Genomic DNA, 19,583 nt, shown 5'->3' with positions numbered 1-19,583 from the left:
TAAATATACATTTCTCAATGAAAATAATCTGTGTGGGTTTTATTCACACACTTCGAGGAAATTAAATACATTTCTGTCACAGCTTTCTACTCTTAGTTGGAATCTTGTGTTCTCTGTTAAGAGAGCATAATTCAAGCAATTGAGCTTTGACCAGTATCACTAAAAGTATAACTCCCTTTGACTATTACTATCAACTGGCGAATGGAAATCCAAATCGTATTTGTAGTTTCCGAGAAAGCAAGGATTTTCGGATTTCGATTGATTTCCTTGCGCCGCTCGAGTAAAACTTGTAAAAGTGTTTGAGTTCTTAAATGAATCCATAACGCACAATGTCCTTTAAAATCTAGAAAGAGTTGAGTCAATTTTGTCGGTGTCTTTAATCCTAAAATCATGCCTATGACTAAGTCTTTATATGTTCTATAAACTTTGACTTATTGGAAATGTTGATGCACAAGAAGAAGAATCCCCAAATTAACCACACTTAACCCAATAAAAACAATTTAAGTTTATCTCTTGCCATTTATTAAAATATGTTTTTCATCTGTTTAATATGATTTCTCGCATCTTTTCTGCACTTTTGTTTTCTGTAAAGAAAAAATCGTTATAAATCGATCTAACTTCGTATACCTAAAATACATTAAAATAGTTGTCTAAAATAGAAATTGTGGAAGCCTTGTCGACTTCAGGGGTTATTCTCTCATGAAACTCCCGAATGCCATCATCCTTTATACCTATTTTGTGGCTGCCTTGTTCACAATTATTCATATGCTGGCAAATCAATTGATAGCCCCGATTATCATCACCATTGACCACCTGCCTCAACTCATTCTGCACATGTTTCGCTGTCTTTTCATTTAACATTTTGTTCACAAGCCATGCAGATTTTACATAATTTGTATTTATATAAATGGTATATTTTTGTAACTGGGGCTTACAGATTTGTACCAGGACGGTTAGCGTCGGCAAAGTAAAACGTTCAGTTTACGCGAAAACACACGTTGATAACAAGTATTTTCTAATTGTATATAAAAAAAAATAGCGACGGCAAACGACATTTGTGATGCGGACGTTAATTTGACGACACGGGCAACACTGGCTGAATGCGGGTCGGCGCCAGCAAAGCGCGAGAGTTCGGTTTAGTGGCAGGGATGCTTGCAGGCAGAGTAGCAGGGTTGCTTTGGCTGCTGGACCAATCAACGACAGCGATTGCGTTCGGTGTGTGAGCGAGCTGGCTAGCTGCACTGCTTCCTCGATGCGAGTGTGCTAAAAACAAAATGGCTAACGCAAAGCGGAAGTTGCACTTGTCGCTGTGTGCGAGCGAGATAGCAACACTGATGACTGATTTAATCAGGACTTAAATGAGATGTTAACATGCTGACTGGCAGACAGGCAGGCAGGCAGCCAGCCAGCCATGTGAGAGGGTGGATTGCGGTGGGTGCTGCGACTGCCGGCTGTGCACGCTAAACTGTCCCGTTTACAGCAACAAATCGTGTAATTCACTTTTTTCTAGTCAGCCTGTGTGTGTTTGTATGTGTGTGTTTGTGTGTGTGTTGTGTGTGAGCCTTGCGCAGCGCTAAAAGGATTAATAAACGTTCGCATCTCAGTTGTTCATTTGACTTTGCGCTTAACGGTTCAGCTGCCAGCGTTGCCAGCCAGCAATTCAATTAAACTGAATTTTCATCCATAAATATGTACTGTATTCAATAAACTGGTGTTGTTGCCGACGCAATTCCTTTCATTTTTTTGTTTGTATGTGCCAAGTGCTATATAATAATAATAATAAATGAATTATAGATCTTAAACTGGTTGCGATGATTTTAGCATTGCTTTGATTGTAATTTCTCGTAACTGTCGAAATTTGTCGTGAAATTGCGAGTGTTATTTGTATAAAACATCATTGAAATGCAAAGTTCTAAATCGTTTCTGATACGTGATTTGCTGGGAGACCTAATCAATCGCCGGCAAACGGACTCCGGTGAGTACCACACGGCTAACAACCGGAAGTTGTTTACAAATATATCCTTGATCGCTGTCCCACATACAAGTTAGAAAAATGCTTTTGCTTCTAGAATGTTATAATTATAGTAAAATGTGTACAAGAATTAGTAAATTAATCAAGGATATTCCATATGAAAAAAAGGGTAATTTTCAATAATAAACAGTAAAAAATTGAATTATTAAAGCTGGAATTGAATTCAAGATTTGGTTAACTTATATTGTGCTCTTCGCAAATGTTTAATTTATTGTGAGTCATTTGCTTTAAATCCAATAGTAAGTATAGAATCAGACCATGATATCATTATAATAACTGTATTTGTCTATATTGGTATTATCAGGATTGCAAGCCGAATCGAATTTAGGTTCTGATGACAAATTCATAACAATGTTGCGCTTCGGTCTTTTTTGAGGAAACAACTTTTGAATTAAGGATCTAAATCCGATTTCGATTCAGAATTTCAGAAATCTGATTATAATAATAAGCTGAACTAACTTATATAATTAGCTTTATATTTATATTCCAACTCATGAACATATTATTCTTTCTCAAAAGTATAAATATTTCATTTAACAGACAAAATTCTTATTTTTTATTGTTAAATTTGAACTGATCTTGGTAATTTAGTAAATCTTTAAGTTTTTATTTTATTATTGCAAAAAGTAAAAAGACTTGAAGCATTTCCTCTTTTCAGGTTATAAAGAGATGCTTATAATTAGTTCTTAAGTCGCATATCTTAGCACTTTTAATACACATGAATCGCAACAATGGCAACAGACACGTTCAAAGCAATTAGCCACTAAATAGTTGTAATTGTTGAGCTAAACTTTAGATAATGTCATGCATAATTAGAGAAGAACCCCAAACAAACAAACACACACACACACACACACTCATACACAGATAATCCTTCAAGCACATGGAAAATATAAGCTATTCAAATGAGCGAATACCTTAGGCTATTTGATACCCTGCACTCAAGTCAGCAAGGGGTATGTTGAACACATTTTAATTTTAATAAAACAAATACAACATTTTCGAAAATATTCGTAATTAGATGGTAGAATATATTAAGTACTATTTGATAGAAAATATATTATTATTATTATTTTAACAAACAATTATTATTATTTTAAATACATTTGTATAAATTTGTACATGAATGCATGAACAATTTGTAGGTGTCTTTGAATTATTAACTTTTCTTAGCATATTGCGTTTCGAAGGACATTTTATATTCGTTTCACAAACAATTCGAATTTTGTGCCTCAAAAAAGCAAATTCTTTTTTTATAGCATACTTTGAGTCACTTGAATTAGAGGGTATCTTAATGTCCTGCGTTTCTCATGTCCTTTTGTTTGGTGTGAAGCATTTGCATTCCATTATTTTGCATTGTTTTCGTTGTTGTTGTTGTTGTTGTGGTTGTGGTTGATTCCTGGGCTAAACAATCAAAATTGTTGAACGTGACAAATTGCTTGAGCGCAAGTTACGACTAGGAACAACAACAGCAATGCTAGCAAAAATTAAATTATTGCCTCAAGCATTTGCTGCTTTGACTCACTGCACACACACACACACACACACACACACACACACAGAGATCCCTCAGCGCCCTTTTTCTCAATTTGTTGCTAAAAGTTTTGTTGTCGTTTCTAATTGAGGCAAGGTGTGAGATTTAAATGCCGGCGGCAAGTTTACAGCGCATCAAACGTGTGGATGGCGTTCACGGTTTGTGCTGGCTTGGTGAGGGTGGATTGATGATGAGTTGGTGGTTTGCTGGTTTGCTGGGTTGATGGATTGGTGGGTTGCTGGGTTGGTGGGTTGGTGCATGGGCACATGTAAAGTGCCGGCTAATTGGCCGCTGCGCAGCAAAAGTAATGCGAGACAATTAAGAAATATTCAAGACAGCAGGCAGTCGCAAAGTTAAAAACTGAATCTGAGCACAAAACACAAAATGTGAGGTTATGTCAAGTGGTAGATGCGTTTGGCTTCTCCTTGGGAGGGGGAACAGTTTTGACGAATACAATTATTTAGTATAATCTGCTTACCCACCTAGTATTTAAACGAGCTGAGCTAGTTGTTTAAGTGTGTTTTAAAAAAAACTGTTTCAAGAACGCTGCTCAAGTGTTGAAAAATGCTTTTTTTTTGTTTTTAGGAATATAGTTTTTGCAAATTAAAATTTAAGCGGTATTGTTTAAGATGATGAGCTAAAAATCGGTTGAGAAAGTTATGATAGTGCATAGTTTGGACCCGTCTTTATAATCACTCTTTATGGGTATAGTTTGTAAATTGTGTTCCCAACAACAAAGTTGCGAAATTCTGTCATTGAACAAATGGGAACTGTCGTTAAGTAAGTAGAGTTTCAGTTCTAGAGACTAAAACATAATAAAGAAGTTATTGATTTATAAAATCGGTTCAGCACTGATAAATTTCAATCAATTTTGATCATTCAAACTTTTGACTTAGACTTTGCCATTTATTAAATATTAAAGTACATTTTAACGATTAACTGTTCTAAGCTAAAATAAGAATATTGCCTGGTCTGAAGTCTGTTGCATGATTGCCATATGCTATATTTATATATGCTTGCATTAAGACCGAAATAATCAGTTTTGTGTTAACCGTAAATTGCTGACACATGTCACAAACATTTTTTTTGGCTCGAAATATCTGCACAGTTCAAGTGCCTATTAAATGGCAATTGTGCCGCAAATTGATACGACGTGACTTTTTATCAAAAAATATATAAAAAGCAACTCACTTGAGACGCCCCTCAGTTGTCCACAAACACACAGACACACACAGATACACACACACATACACGTGCATAATTGAATCATTATTCACATGTCGCCGTCTTCCTTTGCTTCCCACATAAATAGAAGTCAAATGCTTTTGGGGTTAAAATACAAAAATAATTTCCGCAGGAAAGATATATATATTTATATATATATATATATATATTTAGATATCGAATCCTTGCTGGGCGGACACACACGTGAGCGCCTGTGGGCTGCTGCTGCTACACACATCCCACATCCTTTTCGTCCTTCGGTGGTTGTTTGTTTTCGGGTTAATGCAGCAAATTCCAATAGGAAAGAAACAATCGAGCGCTCGAGTCTTGACTCGACACGGGAATTTAATCAGGCAGCCCCGTTGCGCTCTAGTCCAGGATATATATATATATATATATATATGATGTATATAAATATATGTATTTATAAGGATATGCGCAACGGATAAAAATAGCATGTTGATTGCTCAACGGAGCACAAGAGCCCGATGCCATATGCCTGAGCCCGGTATCTGTCTCTTGGATTGCTTGTCTTCTTAATGGACCTGGACCAACGCCCACTTAATACCGCCCACTTAATACCGACAGCATTATCGTTGTCTTTGTGGTCTTTCGATGGTCGCCGCTGGAGAGTAATGAGTCCGTTGCTTGCCAAAAGTGCCTGCACGCGCTCATCTCTCCCTCCCACTCCCACTCTCCCTCTCTTTCTTGCTCTCTCTGTCTGTCTCTCTGTCTTTATCTTGGTGGGCTGTGCAACCTTTCAAGCTCTCAGCGTAGGACGCATTAACGACACGCTGCGTTTGAAAGTGCAGCATTACTTCTGTATTTGAAGCTCACTCGATCCAATTCGCATACACTCCTTATCTGCTCGATATACACTTGAAAAAAAAGCACTACTACACTTTACTTAAGTTTTTTTTTGTTTATGCTTTATTTTTCATACTAGTAGAAATTAAAAAACTTTTAACTTAGTTCATGATTCTCATTTCCAGTCTTATAACAATAAATGATTCCCCAGCAAAATGAGTTTTGCTTGAAGTTGACATTTTGGGTACTTCAATTAAGAGCTGAGTATCTTATTCCAATTAACATCGGTTAACATCGAATCGTACTTGACTTAAAATGAGAACATTTACACTTTGCTTAAGACACACTCAAATTAAAGCAATCTTTTGGCATTAATTGACAAACGACGCGCATAAAAAAATATTAAAGTTATCTGAAGTTTGACAACTTTTTTACTTGATTTATGTATAAAATTCTATCTTTTTTGCGAGTCTTTATTTTATATGAACTTATTTTAACCATTCTTGAAATGTATATTTCACAACTGTAGAAATTGAATTGTCCAACGATGACTCGGACATAGATATTGAAGATCGCTCGACGCCCGATTCGACGGCGAACGGTTGCCAGCAGGAGCTGTTGCTGTCGCATCACTACAACCACAACGAGGAGTCCAGCGTGGAGTCCTGCGACACGGCCACGCCACGTCCGGACTCCTCTGTCCGCAATGCCGGCCTGAGTGCTGCTGCAGCTGCGGCTGGAATGGCAGCCGGTCTACTTGCAGCAGCTGCTGCCGGCGGCGGTGGCGGTGGCGTCGGCGGTGACAATGGAGGTGGCCCGGGCGGAGGCAGCCTGGGCGGCGGTGGCAGCTATGCGGAGCACAAGCTACAGCTCAGCAAGAGCGGACGTAAGCCGCGACGACGCCGGACGGCATTCACGCATGCGCAGCTGGCGTATCTGGAGCGCAAGTTCCGCTGCCAAAAGTATCTCAGTGTCGCCGATCGCAGCGATGTTGCCGAGACATTGAATCTATCGGAGACACAGGTCAAGACCTGGTACCAGAATCGACGGTGGGTTTAACCAAATGCCATCGGCAACATAAATATGAACCAAATGTGGTCTGGCTATCTTTCACAGGAGGAGACGCCTTTAACCGTATAAATTATATAAATACTTGATTCTTGATTACCACACAAGAGACGAGTAGATATATGTTGTCCATCTGTCCGTCTGTCCGTCTGTTTGCCTGCCTGTCTAGCTGTCTGTCTCTTCTATGCCTCCTTCAGTTTCTGGCTGCTACAAGCAATATATATGTATATATGTCGTAGCCAGATCTGATCACTATATTGTACAACAGTCCGTCGAAAGTTTGGTTCTTTGGGTTATCAAGTTATCTGAAGTAAGCTATAACATTGGGGGAAATCATCAACACAACGGACCAAATTAGCTTTCATAGGAACAAATATTGCCAAACAAATGCCTGAAAATAAATATTCATTATATAGAGACATTAATCTCTCTCTCTCTCTCTCTCCCTCTCTCTTTCTCTCTCTTTCTCTCCTTCTTTGCGTTGTGCAGCACCAAGTGGAAGCGACAGAATCAGCTGCGCTTGGAGCAGCTGCGTCATCAGGCAACGCTGGAGAAGGACTTTGCGGTGCAGGATAACGGAGCGGGCGGCGGTCTCGGCTGCTGTCCGAGCGGTTTGTCCAGTTCATTTAGCGCTGCTGCCGCTGCCGCCGCTGCTGCCAGCAATCCGTGCAACTTCTTGACCTCAGCCGCAGCCGCGGCCATTTTTCGCAACGTTGGCTACGTTCACGGCTGCCCCATGTAGATGATCACCACGCGCCTCCCCATGGCACTGAAAGCTCCTTCCTGTCCCCCCCTTTCCCCTGTCACCCACGCTTGCCTATGTAAATAATATAAAATAATTTGTTTTTGTGCAATAAGAAGTTTTTTTTTTTACATGTGACATATGAAATTGAAATACTTTTTAATGTTCGTAATCGAATAATCGACAACCGTATGAGAAACCCTCGCGCAACCTCAACCTGCCTGCCTACGCAGCTCACCCGATTCAATTATAAAACCTTAGGCTTAGACAAATTAACTGTAATATACACCCACACACACACACACACACACAGCATATTATACTCGACAAGAAACAAGAATAACAATTGTGAACATCACGCACTCTATAAAAGATACATTTTTTTTGTGAAAATAAAAGATCGGATTGCATATTTGATAAAGTTCGTTATGAAATATGAAAAATGAAAGAATAATCTCGACTGCTTTTTTTGCATGTTTTTATTAAGAATTTCTGTTTTTTTCCAGGATTTTTCTAGTCACAAATAACAGTAAGTATAACAAGCTTGCTAAATCTGTTTTCTTTACTATAAAAACAATACAAAAAAAAAACAATCATTCCTTGAAGCAATTCAATTGTTAATGGCAAACAGCTGATTGAATCCTATCCGACTGCAACTCGACTAAACTGAGTCCAACCACTTCTGCCACAAAGGTCAACATAGATGATCAATGAAGAGGCAACAGCGAGCATCCTATATGAAGCACACCGGCCTACATGTGTACATATGTATATAGGTATGTACGTATGTATGTACATACTTATGCAGTTCTGCAGTCTCTTTCTCAGTGATTGCCAATTCTGCAGTTGCAGTTGAACAAAAGTTGAGTTGCATTTCTGATTGTGAGTCGAGCATTGAATCACGCTTAAAAATCCACTTGAGCGAATGAATACAAAACGATATCAATTTGTCGCTATATAATAGTAAATGGCACGCTGTATGCTGTATGCTATATGCATGCACATACAGTTACACACACATTCTCACATACATACATTCATACATAGAGACAAGCAAGTCTTTATGTATATAATTTGTAAAATAAAAAAAACGAAGGGAGTTGGGTGGTAAACGGGTGGCATGGCAGTCATGCTGGGTAGCCAACCGGAAAACAACAGCAGCAGCAGCAGCAGCAGCAGCAACAACAGCACTGTCTCGCAATTAAAACGGGAAAAAATATACCGCAAAGAGCGCGCGCATATAGCAAAGTGAGTGCGTGCAAGCGAGCCAGCAATAGTAACGCAAAAGCAAAAGCAATTGCAGTAACAGTAGCAGTAGCAGTCGCAGTCGCTGTGGGCAGCATGGTAGCAGACAGCAGGCAGCGACGCGGCGTCGCAGTTCACGGTTGCGATTCGGTTAGATTTTCATGCACATTTAGCTCGCTATGAAAAACACAAAAAGGAGGAGGAATGTTTAGCCACAAATTGAATCTGTGGCGAGTCAGTTAACAGGCAGACAGCGAGAGAGCGAGCGAGCGAGCGAGCGAAAGGGAGCCACACTGAAAGGGAGATAGGTGCACGGTGGGATGGGGGATGGCGGATGGGGGTGCATAAGAGGAAACTGTAGTCATAGTTCGAGTGCAGCACAGAACGCTAATTAAAAAGATACTTGAGCGACGGCACCAGCGACGGCAAAAATGGAAAGAAATAACTTTTCAAACTGTATAGCGAGCAAAAGCAAGCACAGCAAGCAAAAAAAAAAAAAGAAAAAAAAGATTTAAAAAAAAACTAGATAAGAGATAGCATTAACTTCACAGTTATCCATGAAATTGTCTATGAAATGTGAATGTAATTTAATGAATAACATACAGTAGACACAGAAACTGCCCCTCCCCTTGCTCCCCGCCCCTGCTCCCACACACATTTCACCTGTTTTTTTTCTGATGTATTTATGTATATATCTGGTATTTTATTTGCGGTTGATTTGAGCACCCATTGAAATTTCAATTGCAGTTTTTAATTGGTACATTTTATGTCTGCCATCCTTTGAGTGCCAAAAGCGAAACTCGCAAAGTTTTCTCGGCTTCCACTTTGATTTGTATTTATTTAATGAGTTATTAATTGCATTAAGCTTTCAAACAACCGACCAACAACAACAACAACAAAAAGAAGAAAATTAAATAAAAAAAAATCGCCCACAGAGAAACTCAAAAGCTCAAAAGGTAAAAAGTTAATAAAGGCGGTCAAAGTCAAAGCACGAATGACTGTCAAGTGGCCGGGCAATGCACAAAGTTGGTCTATTGAGAGCTTACAATTAATAGAAACGATAAAGTATCGCATTGTCAGATAGATGCACTGAACCCATTGCAAACTTGGTAAAAACTTGGTAAGTAGCAGGCATCAGGAAGCATATCTATCCTTGAGAGAGACTTCAAAATGTCAAAGATCAAGTTTATTATGCGTTTAATTGATAAATGCCACATTTTCGCTAATTTCGATATAAATCGATATCCGATAGCAATAAAAGACACACGCTGACGTATTATTGATTAGACATAAATACATTTTCTCACAATTACTTCAATTACTCAATTACATAGAGAATCGAAACTCAAATCAATCAAGAAAGCCTATAATCTCTGACGGACAGAGGCAGATCGACCCGGCTGCTCATTCTGATCCTTCTGCCGGTTGATAAGGTTTGGTTAGATTAGGTTAGTCAGGCTACTTGTCCCAGAGAACGAGTTGGCGTTGAAGTTGTTAGATAAACTAGGCGTTTGCTAGATTAGATCTTTAAGAATGATATTATTATATTCCGATTTCCGATGATGATTCGTTCTCACAGAGTCTACTGCAATCATGGCGGACAATCTTAATCCTTTCATTTTTGTCAAACAATCAGCAAACGATTAGTTTCTTGTTAAGTGTCCAATAAAAGACTAGTTTCTAGCCTCAACGAGACAAACTTCACATAATTAAACGGCAACTGCGACACTCACATATCCACTCACACACACTCACACACACACCACACACACACCACACACACACCACACACACACCACACACACTCACACACACACAAGACAATCAGTTAGTCAGCTGCTTGCAGTGCTAACGATGGTGACATCACCACCATGTATTCATCATCATCATCATCATCATCAACAGCATCATCATCATCATCATCATCATCAACACTGAGATGACAAGTGTTCCGCACGCCCCGCGGCACAAACACAATTTGCAACATTTTTCCAAACGGATAATGACAAACATTTTAATCACAAAATGAAACTGAAACCGTAACTGGAACAGGAACCCACCACCGAACCACCAAGCACCACCAACCCAAGGAAGACAACCGAGCAGGACAACAACAGGAGCACAATAACAAGCAAAGGTTCCTCCGCCCAGTTCCCCCCTCCCCCACCCCCTTCTCCCTTCACACCCCCTCTCCAATGCCTTGACAACTTTATGACTAAAAGTCTCCGTCGAAAGTCAAGTGCCTTTGGCTTTTGTGCTTCTTGTTGTTGTTGCTGTTGTTGTTGTTGTGTTTTGGGTGATGGCATAATCTGTCGCATTATCATCTCGCATCACATCTTGTGTCTGTCGCACAAAGGCCACAAATGAGGTGGTTGTTCAACATGGAGTGCCCGAGAGGAGGCAGGGTTCCATTTCCATGCTAACTTCTGCTGTTGTAAACAGAAATTGAAAGGGGTTTTATATGGCAAAGCCAGCTCCAAGAACCACATTTAAAAGCATATATTTATATATATATTTATATTTTATATTTATATATTATATATATATATATAAATATATATATCGATAAATGTTTTATTTGTTAAAATTTGAGCAGAAAGTGTCTTTAAATTGCAAGTTAATAATTTATTTGTGGGAATAGTCGACTAACGACTAATTATTTAGAAATGCTAATCTATTTTTACACTTGTTATTATTTTATTTTTTATTTATTTTATTGTTGTTGTCAATTTCAAGAAGAGTATTAAACTTGGAGCTATTTCTTTAGCGTATATATATGTTTTGTATGAGTGGAGTTTTAATGGGCATAATATTTGTGAACTTACCAAGACCAAGTTACTATTTTGATAAAACATAGCCAGACCTTACAAAAATTCACTCAACTATAATAAAATAGAAGAGAATATATAGTTTTAGACTCTTATCAAAAGATATTTGAAAATCTGATGACTGTGAATTCCTGAAGGATATGAAAGCTAGATGCCTTTGATTTCAACCATATTTGTATCTTATTCCGAGCAGATGAAGATACATATATGTATAAAATACATATGTATATGTACACAATCGACTTGAGTTGTCAATAAGTTGCAACGATCTGTTGCAATCAACCGTTAAGACTTGTTCGATGTTGCCTTCAGTTGCAGTCAGATTCAGACTCATTCATAACTCGCACTTTCAGTTGATTGTCGTGCGTGGCTTAAAGTGGAACACAAACGAAATTTGCAGTTAAAGTGAAGTGCCACAGATAAGCTTAGCAGTGATATCAGATATCAGCAATATAATGGAACCGTAAGCTAACTGAAAACCTTTTCAACTTATTGAGCAGGGCTTTAGTTTAATATTTTACTACTGTGTATTGTTAAAGGTGTTTGTTTAGTATACAGTATTTGTTATGTGGTATATGGTATATGCTATATGCTATATACATATGTCATCTCAGTCCTAGAGATCGGTATAATTAATTCAATGTACTTTCTTTCGCATCGATGAACGGCAAAGTCTCCGAATCGATACTAATCAATATGGATTGCAATTCTTTGATTACCAATCTGTAAAATAAACACAACATTATCTATTTTTTTTTGGTTGTATAAGCCACAATTGAAATACTCGAGCAGACTGCACGATGTGTTTGTTTAAGGCAGTTTGTATATTAATCAAATTTTAACAGACATATGAGAAAATATTCATGCAAAATATCTACCTTTCAATGGGAGCCGATAAAGGTAACTTGAAAATGCAGCGATTTATATCCGATGTTGAGTAAGAACCGCTAACAAAAATCCGGATTTATGAGAAAACATAAACAAGAGCTTGATCTATATCTATAATAAGTTCTTAATGGAACGAACACTCTCTGTAAACCAGATGTTGGCTGACAGATATCGAGTCGTGCTCTTATCGTATCTTATCCCAATAGATGACAACATCAATCAGCTCAAAATATCTGAATGTAATATTAACAGATATAATCTTATTTTTGGTTAACTTCATTTGTGGGGCTGAGCTTTCAGCTTTCGCAGATAAATGATCTCCCTATCTACAGCTTATTCTTATGGACTTTACTATATTCCATACTTATAGCTTAAATATGGATTGGAAAACTCGGAATATCTGAACTCTTATTGAAAAATATATCTACAGCAATTTATAATTATTATTATTATTATATTATTGTAAATATAAATGCCCATATTTCATTTAAAACCTGGATTTGTTTCAGTCAATCATCGATTTATTTCATGCCATGTGCTTCGTATTTAAGAGTTGATATAATTTCAACTTCAATGCCATTGAAATTGCATCAATTCGAAATAAAATTGAGAAGTCAGCAAAAATGAGACAAGTATTGTATTCCAATATATATATCCGGAGTAAACCAAAGCATAAACAAATTGTCTGCGGTATCGTTTTCTGGTGCTTAGATGGACATTTAAACGGTGTCTTTTGTTTATACTAATAAATGTTTACGCTCAAAGAGAGAGAGAGAGAGAGAGAGAGAGAGAGAGGGAGAGAGAGAGAGAGAGAGAAAGAAAGAGAGAGTGTGTGTGTGAGAGAGAGGGAAGGCATGTAAGCTAATTGGCAATTTATGCCAGTTTAAATAATTTGAAATTGAAGTCGAGTTTTTGAGGCAGTTGCTATCCCTCCTTGACAGTCATCTGTCCTGTCGTTTCTCATCTGTATTATTTTCATGTTGTTCAAACTTCGTTAGTTAAACAAAACACAACAAATAGAAAAAAGCAAAAAGCAAAAAAAAAAAAAAAACGCCTACAGCCAAAAACAGTGGCGAACCCAACAAATCAACGCATAATGAGATGAAAATCTGTTGGCTTTTGTGCCCACACTCAGAGAAAAATTACCCCATAATTTGGAAACCAAAAATAGTTTGCATTATTCTACAAAGAAAATAAAGTAAGTGGAAATATAAAATAGATTTATTTCCTATTTTGTTGATTTGTTTCATTGATGAATTCAACATTTTTAGTTTCATATGTAAACATTAACTTTTCTCGTATTTTTCGTTTTAATATTGTCTTCATTATATTTTTGTTATATCTGATTTTATTATATACGGCAGCAGTCTAATTTAGATACTATATAATTACTTGGCTTCTTCACAATGTAAGAGCATATATTTTTTTGAAGTGCAAGCCGAAACCAAAAAACCCATCTGTAACCACAAAAGTGGCGAGTGTATGTCAACAATTTGTCTTAAATTAGGCGTAAAATTTACAGATTGCCCTGCAAAGCAACAACAACAACAGCAACAACAACAAGGACCCACCCCTAACAACAACAAGAACAGCAACAAATACAAAAAAAAAGCTGGCTAATAAAAGGGTAGTTCCTACTTATCAACATCATCATCAGCAAATGGTTATTATGCATATTATCGTTATGATTGTTGTTGTTGTTGTTTTTTTTTCGGGCCACACTTGACACTCTTCAATTTCAGTAGGCTTGTGGCATTAAGGGATGGGGGTGCTTTGAAACCCATCCGCTAATTTGAGGCTTTTATGTCATCTAATTGAAGTGAAAATACAGTTGGCAATTGATTGCGACGACAACTTTGTGAACAGTGGGCGTAATTCTGCGCTTATTCAGCTTTTGAGATTGTGATCAGGTTTGTAGTACAATTGTTGATAGTCTGGTATTGTAAGTTATCTTTGTAAGTAGTAGCCCTTATAGGACTAAGCTGATTTGCATAATTGGCTAGCGCATTGTCACTAATCACAATCTGTGCAAGAGATTGGTAATTGCAACCCTATTTGCTATTTGCACCTTGCATTAAAACATTTTTTATCACACATAAAAATCGGTTTAGTTCGGACGATTTCATTAGCGCTGAAATCCTGTGAAGAACGTTCCCAATTGTCCCATAAGGTTTGCCAGTCAAGTGTTTAATTTTTTCTTTGATTGTTTATATATAGATTATTTATATATATATTGGATGCTTGGTGTTTTGAGATTGCAAATGTAAAATGTAATTAAGAAATTATGAAAACTCATTCTGCATGGAAGTCAGTTAAACATTAATACATTAATGGATGTTAAGTACTTGGCAAAAGTTTTAAATATATGACAGGATAGATTGGAATAGATTTAAAAATAAATCAAATAAAATAATATAAAAAATTTCAAATGAATTTTGGTATTTAGGCGAACATTTGAAGAGATGTTAGGTGCCATACTTATTTGATGAGTTCGTTTCTGCATTTTTGCTGGTTTTGCCCGTTGGCTGCCTTTGAAAAATATGCATAATTAAAATCTAAAATGCACAATGCGCTATGCCATTGCAGTTGCCGTTGCAGTTGCTGTCGTCTTTTGCAAAAGTTGTTAATCTTTTCATGCGGCTGCATAATTAAAATCTGAATATGGAAATTCTATGAAATTTCGTTTCGCCTCCTGCTCTTTGCACGCAAATGGGCCAAATGCTAAATAACAACAACAACAACAACAACAGCAGCAGCAGAACGGCTGGAAAAAAAGGAAAAAGGCCGAGCTAAAGGAAGAAAAACACTCAAAACACACACAAGCACACACACATACACACAAACACACACATACACAAGCATTCGCTGTCAGCAACTTAACAGTTGCCGCTGCTCGTTAACAGTCCGCATTTGGCCTCGCTGCTGCTGCTGCTGCTGTTCATCTCTTTCGCTCTTACGCACACTTGCGCTTTTAGCTGTCGTTCCACAGTTTACATATGTATGTGTGTGTGTGTGTGTGTGTGTGCGAGGCAAGTAATTGCAAAATATGAATGCATAATGAGCAAATACTTCCAAGTGTGCAAAGAAACTTCTGCCAGCGCAACTGAGTGTGTGTGTGGGTGGGTGGCTGGGGTGGTGCGGAGGCGTCAACTTTTATGCTAAAATGTGCGAGTCGCGCGTGCATTTGCATTTTTGCCAGTTGCTTTCTCTATGCACCACAAGGACACACACAAACACACACACACGCAAGTACATATGCAAGCATGTGTCGGCTTTTGCATCACTGATTTCTACTGTTGCTGCTCTCAACCCGGCCCAAGAAACTGCAAAATCTTAACCGACCCAAGTATCACAACAACAACAGCAACAACTACAAAATATGGCCGACCACAAGTAGCATGTGAAGAAAATGGTTTGCTGCTCATTAAAATTGCCGTTGTCCGTTCGAAATTGTAAGCAGTGTTAAGTTGTCTGCACTAGTTGCTTATTAACAGAGCAATAGCAGCCAACTGAAACTGTTGAGTGTGCATATATGTATACATAACAGAGACGCATTTACCAATCAGAATTTAGATACTAAAATATTCGAGTTTGTAATGTTCAAAGAACTTTTAGTAATTGCCGTCGACACAGAAAAACCAATTCAATTGATTAGCGAAACAATTTCTTTCGCAGAAGCATGCGTCCGCAGGGTTTCGCCATTGAGGAGCTGCGTCAGATTCTAAGCCAATCCGAGCTGAAGAATATAACTCAGTTTATCCACACCAGCGACAATGTACTGGAGGTAAGTGTGTATAAATGGCTCAAATATAGTTATAATATATATGTATATATATGTGTGGGTTTCATTTATCAACAGCTTATCGATGGCTTCATGCAACTGATGGCACGCGAGGAGATCGATTTTGGAGTACAGACGTTGGCTGGTCTCCATGTGGCTGGCATAATGATCTACATGCTGCATCATGACGATCTGGATAGCACTCAGATGCAGCGAATGAAGTTCATACAGCGCTGCTTCGACTACTTGGCCTGCACCGAGGATAAGCATGTGGGTGCCAAGAAATAAAAGAAAACGGCTAGAAAGGATTTCAATATCGACTCCAACTGAGTCAATCAAATATGATTATAGTAGCCATTTTTGATATATATTCATGATTCAGATTCGGGTAACTTCGGCAGGTTTAATGACTGGCAATGGGTATATTTTGTACACCATCAAGATAGCTTTCAAACTAAGAGATTGTAACTGCAGACTTAGCACAAACTGATGAATCCTTTTTTATTGTTGCAGGTGCATGAACTGTGCACACAGATCCTGTGCTTATTGGATTTAAATGATTCGCAGCATGTGTTGAATACCATAAACTGCTGCCGCATTGCGAGTCCGTTGAGCACAATGGCCCAACTGGTTTGCACCTGTTTGCTGTGGGCCATGCTCGACAATCTGACCGATTTGGGTTTCGACACATATCGCCTGCGTGCCTATCCGGATATAATGATGGCAGTTGCCATGGTCAATCCACTGCTTTACTTGCAGGACTATCCGCAATCGCTCAATCTGATTGTACGCATCATTGGCGCCCTGTTGCTGATTGGACCCTATGGCTGCACGGAGAAGTTGCGCTTAGAGATGGGATTGCCGCAGCAGATGCTCGAATTTCCGGAATCGGATGCGGCGGTCCTTTTCCGCTGGCTAACCGCCATCAGCGAGGAGTTGCGCTATGAGCTGCAGCTGCAGGATGGCCATGGCCAGGACCTCATGGTCATCCTGGAGATATCCTATGAGGTGATGAAACTCGTCCACTCCCATTTATCTGCATTCTATCAGCGACTCTATTATCAGCCCGATTGCGATGCGGATGGCTGTGTCTCTGATCACCAATACGAGGATCACGACGATAACTTCGATTGGTTTTTATGAGCACTTTCCATAAATAACAAAGTCAACCAATTAGAATGTGCCGCAAAAGAACCTGCTTCATTCCAAAATTATTTTAAAAAAGATAACCAGTTATTTTTCATATTCCCCGCAAAATTGTAGACAAATAAGAAAATATAAACCACATTTTTGTTACAAAAGAAATGGGAAAAGATTCATTTTTTCGTGTGTAAAAACACTTTCATGACGAAATGTATATGTAAATATATATTTTATATACACAATTGCGTAATATGCACATAATTGTAATCTTTAAATAAGCTGTTGTTTTCCTGGATTCGTCAGCACAATTTGTCAATTTGCGCTTTTTAAAAATGTCCAATTAAAAAAGAACAAAGCAAAAAAGATTGCCAAATCTGTAATGATGGGCAGCACTTAACGATGGAGAGATAAAGTGCTGCCCATCCTTCCAGCTTAAGTAATATTCTATTCAATATTTCCATCGTCGTTTTCTTTTCTTTCTTTTATATTCATATTAAGCCAACTTGTCGTGTACAACTTTAAGCTAACTTATATTTAAAGATAAATAGCATTAATCCATATCATAGTTAATTTAGTAAGTTGCCAAGATAATGCTTAAGTTGTGGCTGACAAATCGCTTGAGACTGACTGCTCTCACGTCGGAATAAAACTTTGTATGTCACATTCAAATAGCATAAGGACAACTATAAATGATTTATTAAATTCTTAGAGTTATTTGCGAACTAGAAAAACTTCTGATGAAGTCGATTTTGAGTGGATTACTAAATATTTAGTGCCTGAAAAACCAATTTTCGCATCAGCTTCTCGATTTTCTTATTTTCCTTATAGCCCGATGGTGAAATGCGTTGCTTTCCTTCTTCAACAAGATGTCATAATCGATTATAATCAAATAATAATAATAAATGTTTTTACAAATGGCATATTCGATGTATTTGCTTGGTGTCTGCTGATCGAAGCTGAATTTAAACAGATAATGGCAAATGTAACGGCAATTTAAGCACTTGCCTTCTATTTATTGAAATTTCAATGCTGCATGCAACAAATAGCTAATCAAGCTGGCTAAATGCGTGAGCTGAGGCAGAATACATTTCAAATAACATTTCACTCGTCGAGGACGCTGTCCAGCCACTGTTCGACATCGTTTTTGGTGGCACTCGTTGGCGTTGCCGGTTGCACCACCGGCGTAACAGCGGCAATTCCCAGCGTTTGCCCAGCATTTGTAGTGGCTGCCGGGGAGATTTCGGTCAGCGCCAGCAGCTCATCCAGCTCATCGGGCGGTGCATTATTAGGTGACGCCACCGCCGCTGGCTGCACATCCTTTGTGGATTTGGCAGAGTTTCCACGTGATTTGGTGGCGCTAGGCGTGCGATTGCCATTCGATTCGCGCAGCACCCGATCCATATAGACGCGCTCTGCGCGCTCCGCTGCCTCATTTTGTGCGGCAATCTGCTGGCGCGTAAACATGTCGGTGGCATAATCCATGCGCTTGTAAAATGGTATCGTCTGCAGCCCGCAATTGAGCAGACTGAGATTGAGTGTGAAATAGCTCCGCGCCGACTTTGTGTGCAACTGTGTTTGGCCCTCGGCAATGTTGTTCCATTCCTTTTCGGCGCCAAAGGTGAAGTGGCCGCCGCCCATGCTGGGAAATTGCGACATCTGCTTGTAGTCGCCGGCACGGAGTTGTGCGCGTGCATTCTCATCGATTGGTGTACCATCCGCCAGATGTGCGTCCACATCCATATCGGTGGTGTCCTCGTCGGGCAGTGTGTCCAGCATATCGCGATTCTTCTGCGGGGCAATCGAACGGGTGCCGCTTGACCAACCCTTGCGAGCGAATCGCGGCTCATCGCTCGAATCGGCCACATCAACAATACTGCGCATCGCTGTCGTCTGTGGTGAACTGGAGGAGGTGTTTCCTCCACGATTATGCTGCTGCTGCTGTTGCTGCTGCTGTTGCTGTTGTTGTTGCTGTTGCTTATTGTAATATTTGTGCTGCTTCATATTCTTGCGATTGCTAGTAAAAATTTGGATATTTAGCAGTGCATTTGTTTTGGGCAGCGATTACGTGTCACTTACTCCTTGGATCGATCGTCCTTGCCATACATTTTCTCCATGTCGAATGCTCTGGCAAAGTAATAAAAATTTAAAACGAAGAAAAAAATCGGAATATTGGTTTGTTTACGTTTCCGTTTACTGTTACTGTGGCAGCGCGCACAGCTGTTAAACAGTGGTCAGCTGTCAGCTGCGATTGCAACCGATAACCATCGATATGTAAACATATTCGATAAGAC

General features: G+C 38.8%; 3 protein-coding genes across 3 annotated transcripts; 2 read left to right on the top strand and 1 right to left on the bottom strand.

Annotated features, from left to right (window-relative positions):
• The first annotated feature begins 1,891 nt into the window (after window positions 1-1,891).
• On the top strand, window positions 1,892-7,477 carry LOC6566015 (homeobox protein B-H1). The gene is made up of 3 exons (XM_001992539.3): window positions 1,892-1,975; window positions 6,127-6,646; window positions 7,155-7,477. Exons 1-3 carry the CDS (start codon window positions 1,903-1,905, stop codon window positions 7,405-7,407), a joined length of 846 nt encoding a protein of 281 aa, XP_001992575.1. The 5' UTR covers window positions 1,892-1,902; the 3' UTR covers window positions 7,408-7,477.
• A 4,413-nt stretch (window positions 7,478-11,890) lies between these two features.
• Window positions 11,891-17,450, top strand: LOC6566014. The gene is made up of 4 exons (XM_001992538.2): window positions 11,891-11,943; window positions 16,044-16,152; window positions 16,228-16,419; window positions 16,663-17,450. Exons 1-4 carry the CDS (start codon window positions 11,936-11,938, stop codon window positions 17,290-17,292), a joined length of 939 nt encoding a protein of 312 aa, XP_001992574.2. The 5' UTR covers window positions 11,891-11,935; the 3' UTR covers window positions 17,293-17,450.
• Window positions 17,451-18,263: 813 nt separating this feature from the next.
• LOC6566013 lies at window positions 18,264-19,498 on the bottom strand. The gene is made up of 2 exons (XM_001992537.2): window positions 19,369-19,498; window positions 18,264-19,306 (listed from the first exon to the last, which is right to left on the bottom strand). Exons 1-2 carry the CDS (start codon window positions 19,404-19,406, stop codon window positions 18,394-18,396), a joined length of 951 nt encoding a protein of 316 aa, XP_001992573.1. The 5' UTR covers window positions 19,407-19,498; the 3' UTR covers window positions 18,264-18,393.
• Between the last annotated feature and the right edge of the window lie 85 nt (window positions 19,499-19,583).

Source organism: Drosophila grimshawi, unplaced genomic scaffold, assembly GCF_018153295.1.
Source record: "Drosophila grimshawi isolate 15287-2541.00 unplaced genomic scaffold, ASM1815329v1 contig_848, whole genome shotgun sequence".
In the NCBI taxonomy this organism is placed as follows: domain Eukaryota; kingdom Metazoa; phylum Arthropoda; class Insecta; order Diptera; family Drosophilidae; genus Drosophila; species Drosophila grimshawi.
Note: the sequence above shows the minus strand (reverse complement) of the source record. Positions and strands in the feature narration are given on the sequence as shown.

Coding starts and splice junctions, on each gene's coding strand:
- LOC6566015 (XM_001992539.3), top strand. CDS start 1,903: ATGCAAAGTTCTAAATCGTTTCTGATACGTGATTTGCTGGGAGACCTA. Junction 1,976..6,126: donor TCGCCGGCAAACGGACTCCG/GTGAGTACCACA, acceptor TCACAACTGTAG/AAATTGAATTGTCCAACGAT. Junction 6,647..7,154: donor ACCTGGTACCAGAATCGACG/GTGGGTTTAACC, acceptor TGCGTTGTGCAG/CACCAAGTGGAAGCGACAGA.
- LOC6566014 (XM_001992538.2), top strand. Junction 16,153..16,227: donor CCAGCGACAATGTACTGGAG/GTAAGTGTGTAT, acceptor ATTTATCAACAG/CTTATCGATGGCTTCATGCA. Junction 16,420..16,662: donor CCTGCACCGAGGATAAGCAT/GTGGGTGCCAAG, acceptor TTATTGTTGCAG/GTGCATGAACTGTGCACACA.
- LOC6566013 (XM_001992537.2), bottom strand. CDS start 19,406: ATGGAGAAAATGTATGGCAAGGACGATCGATCCAAGGA. Junction 19,307..19,368: donor AAGGACGATCGATCCAAGGA/GTAAGTGACACG, acceptor AATTTTTACTAG/CAATCGCAAGAATATGAAGC.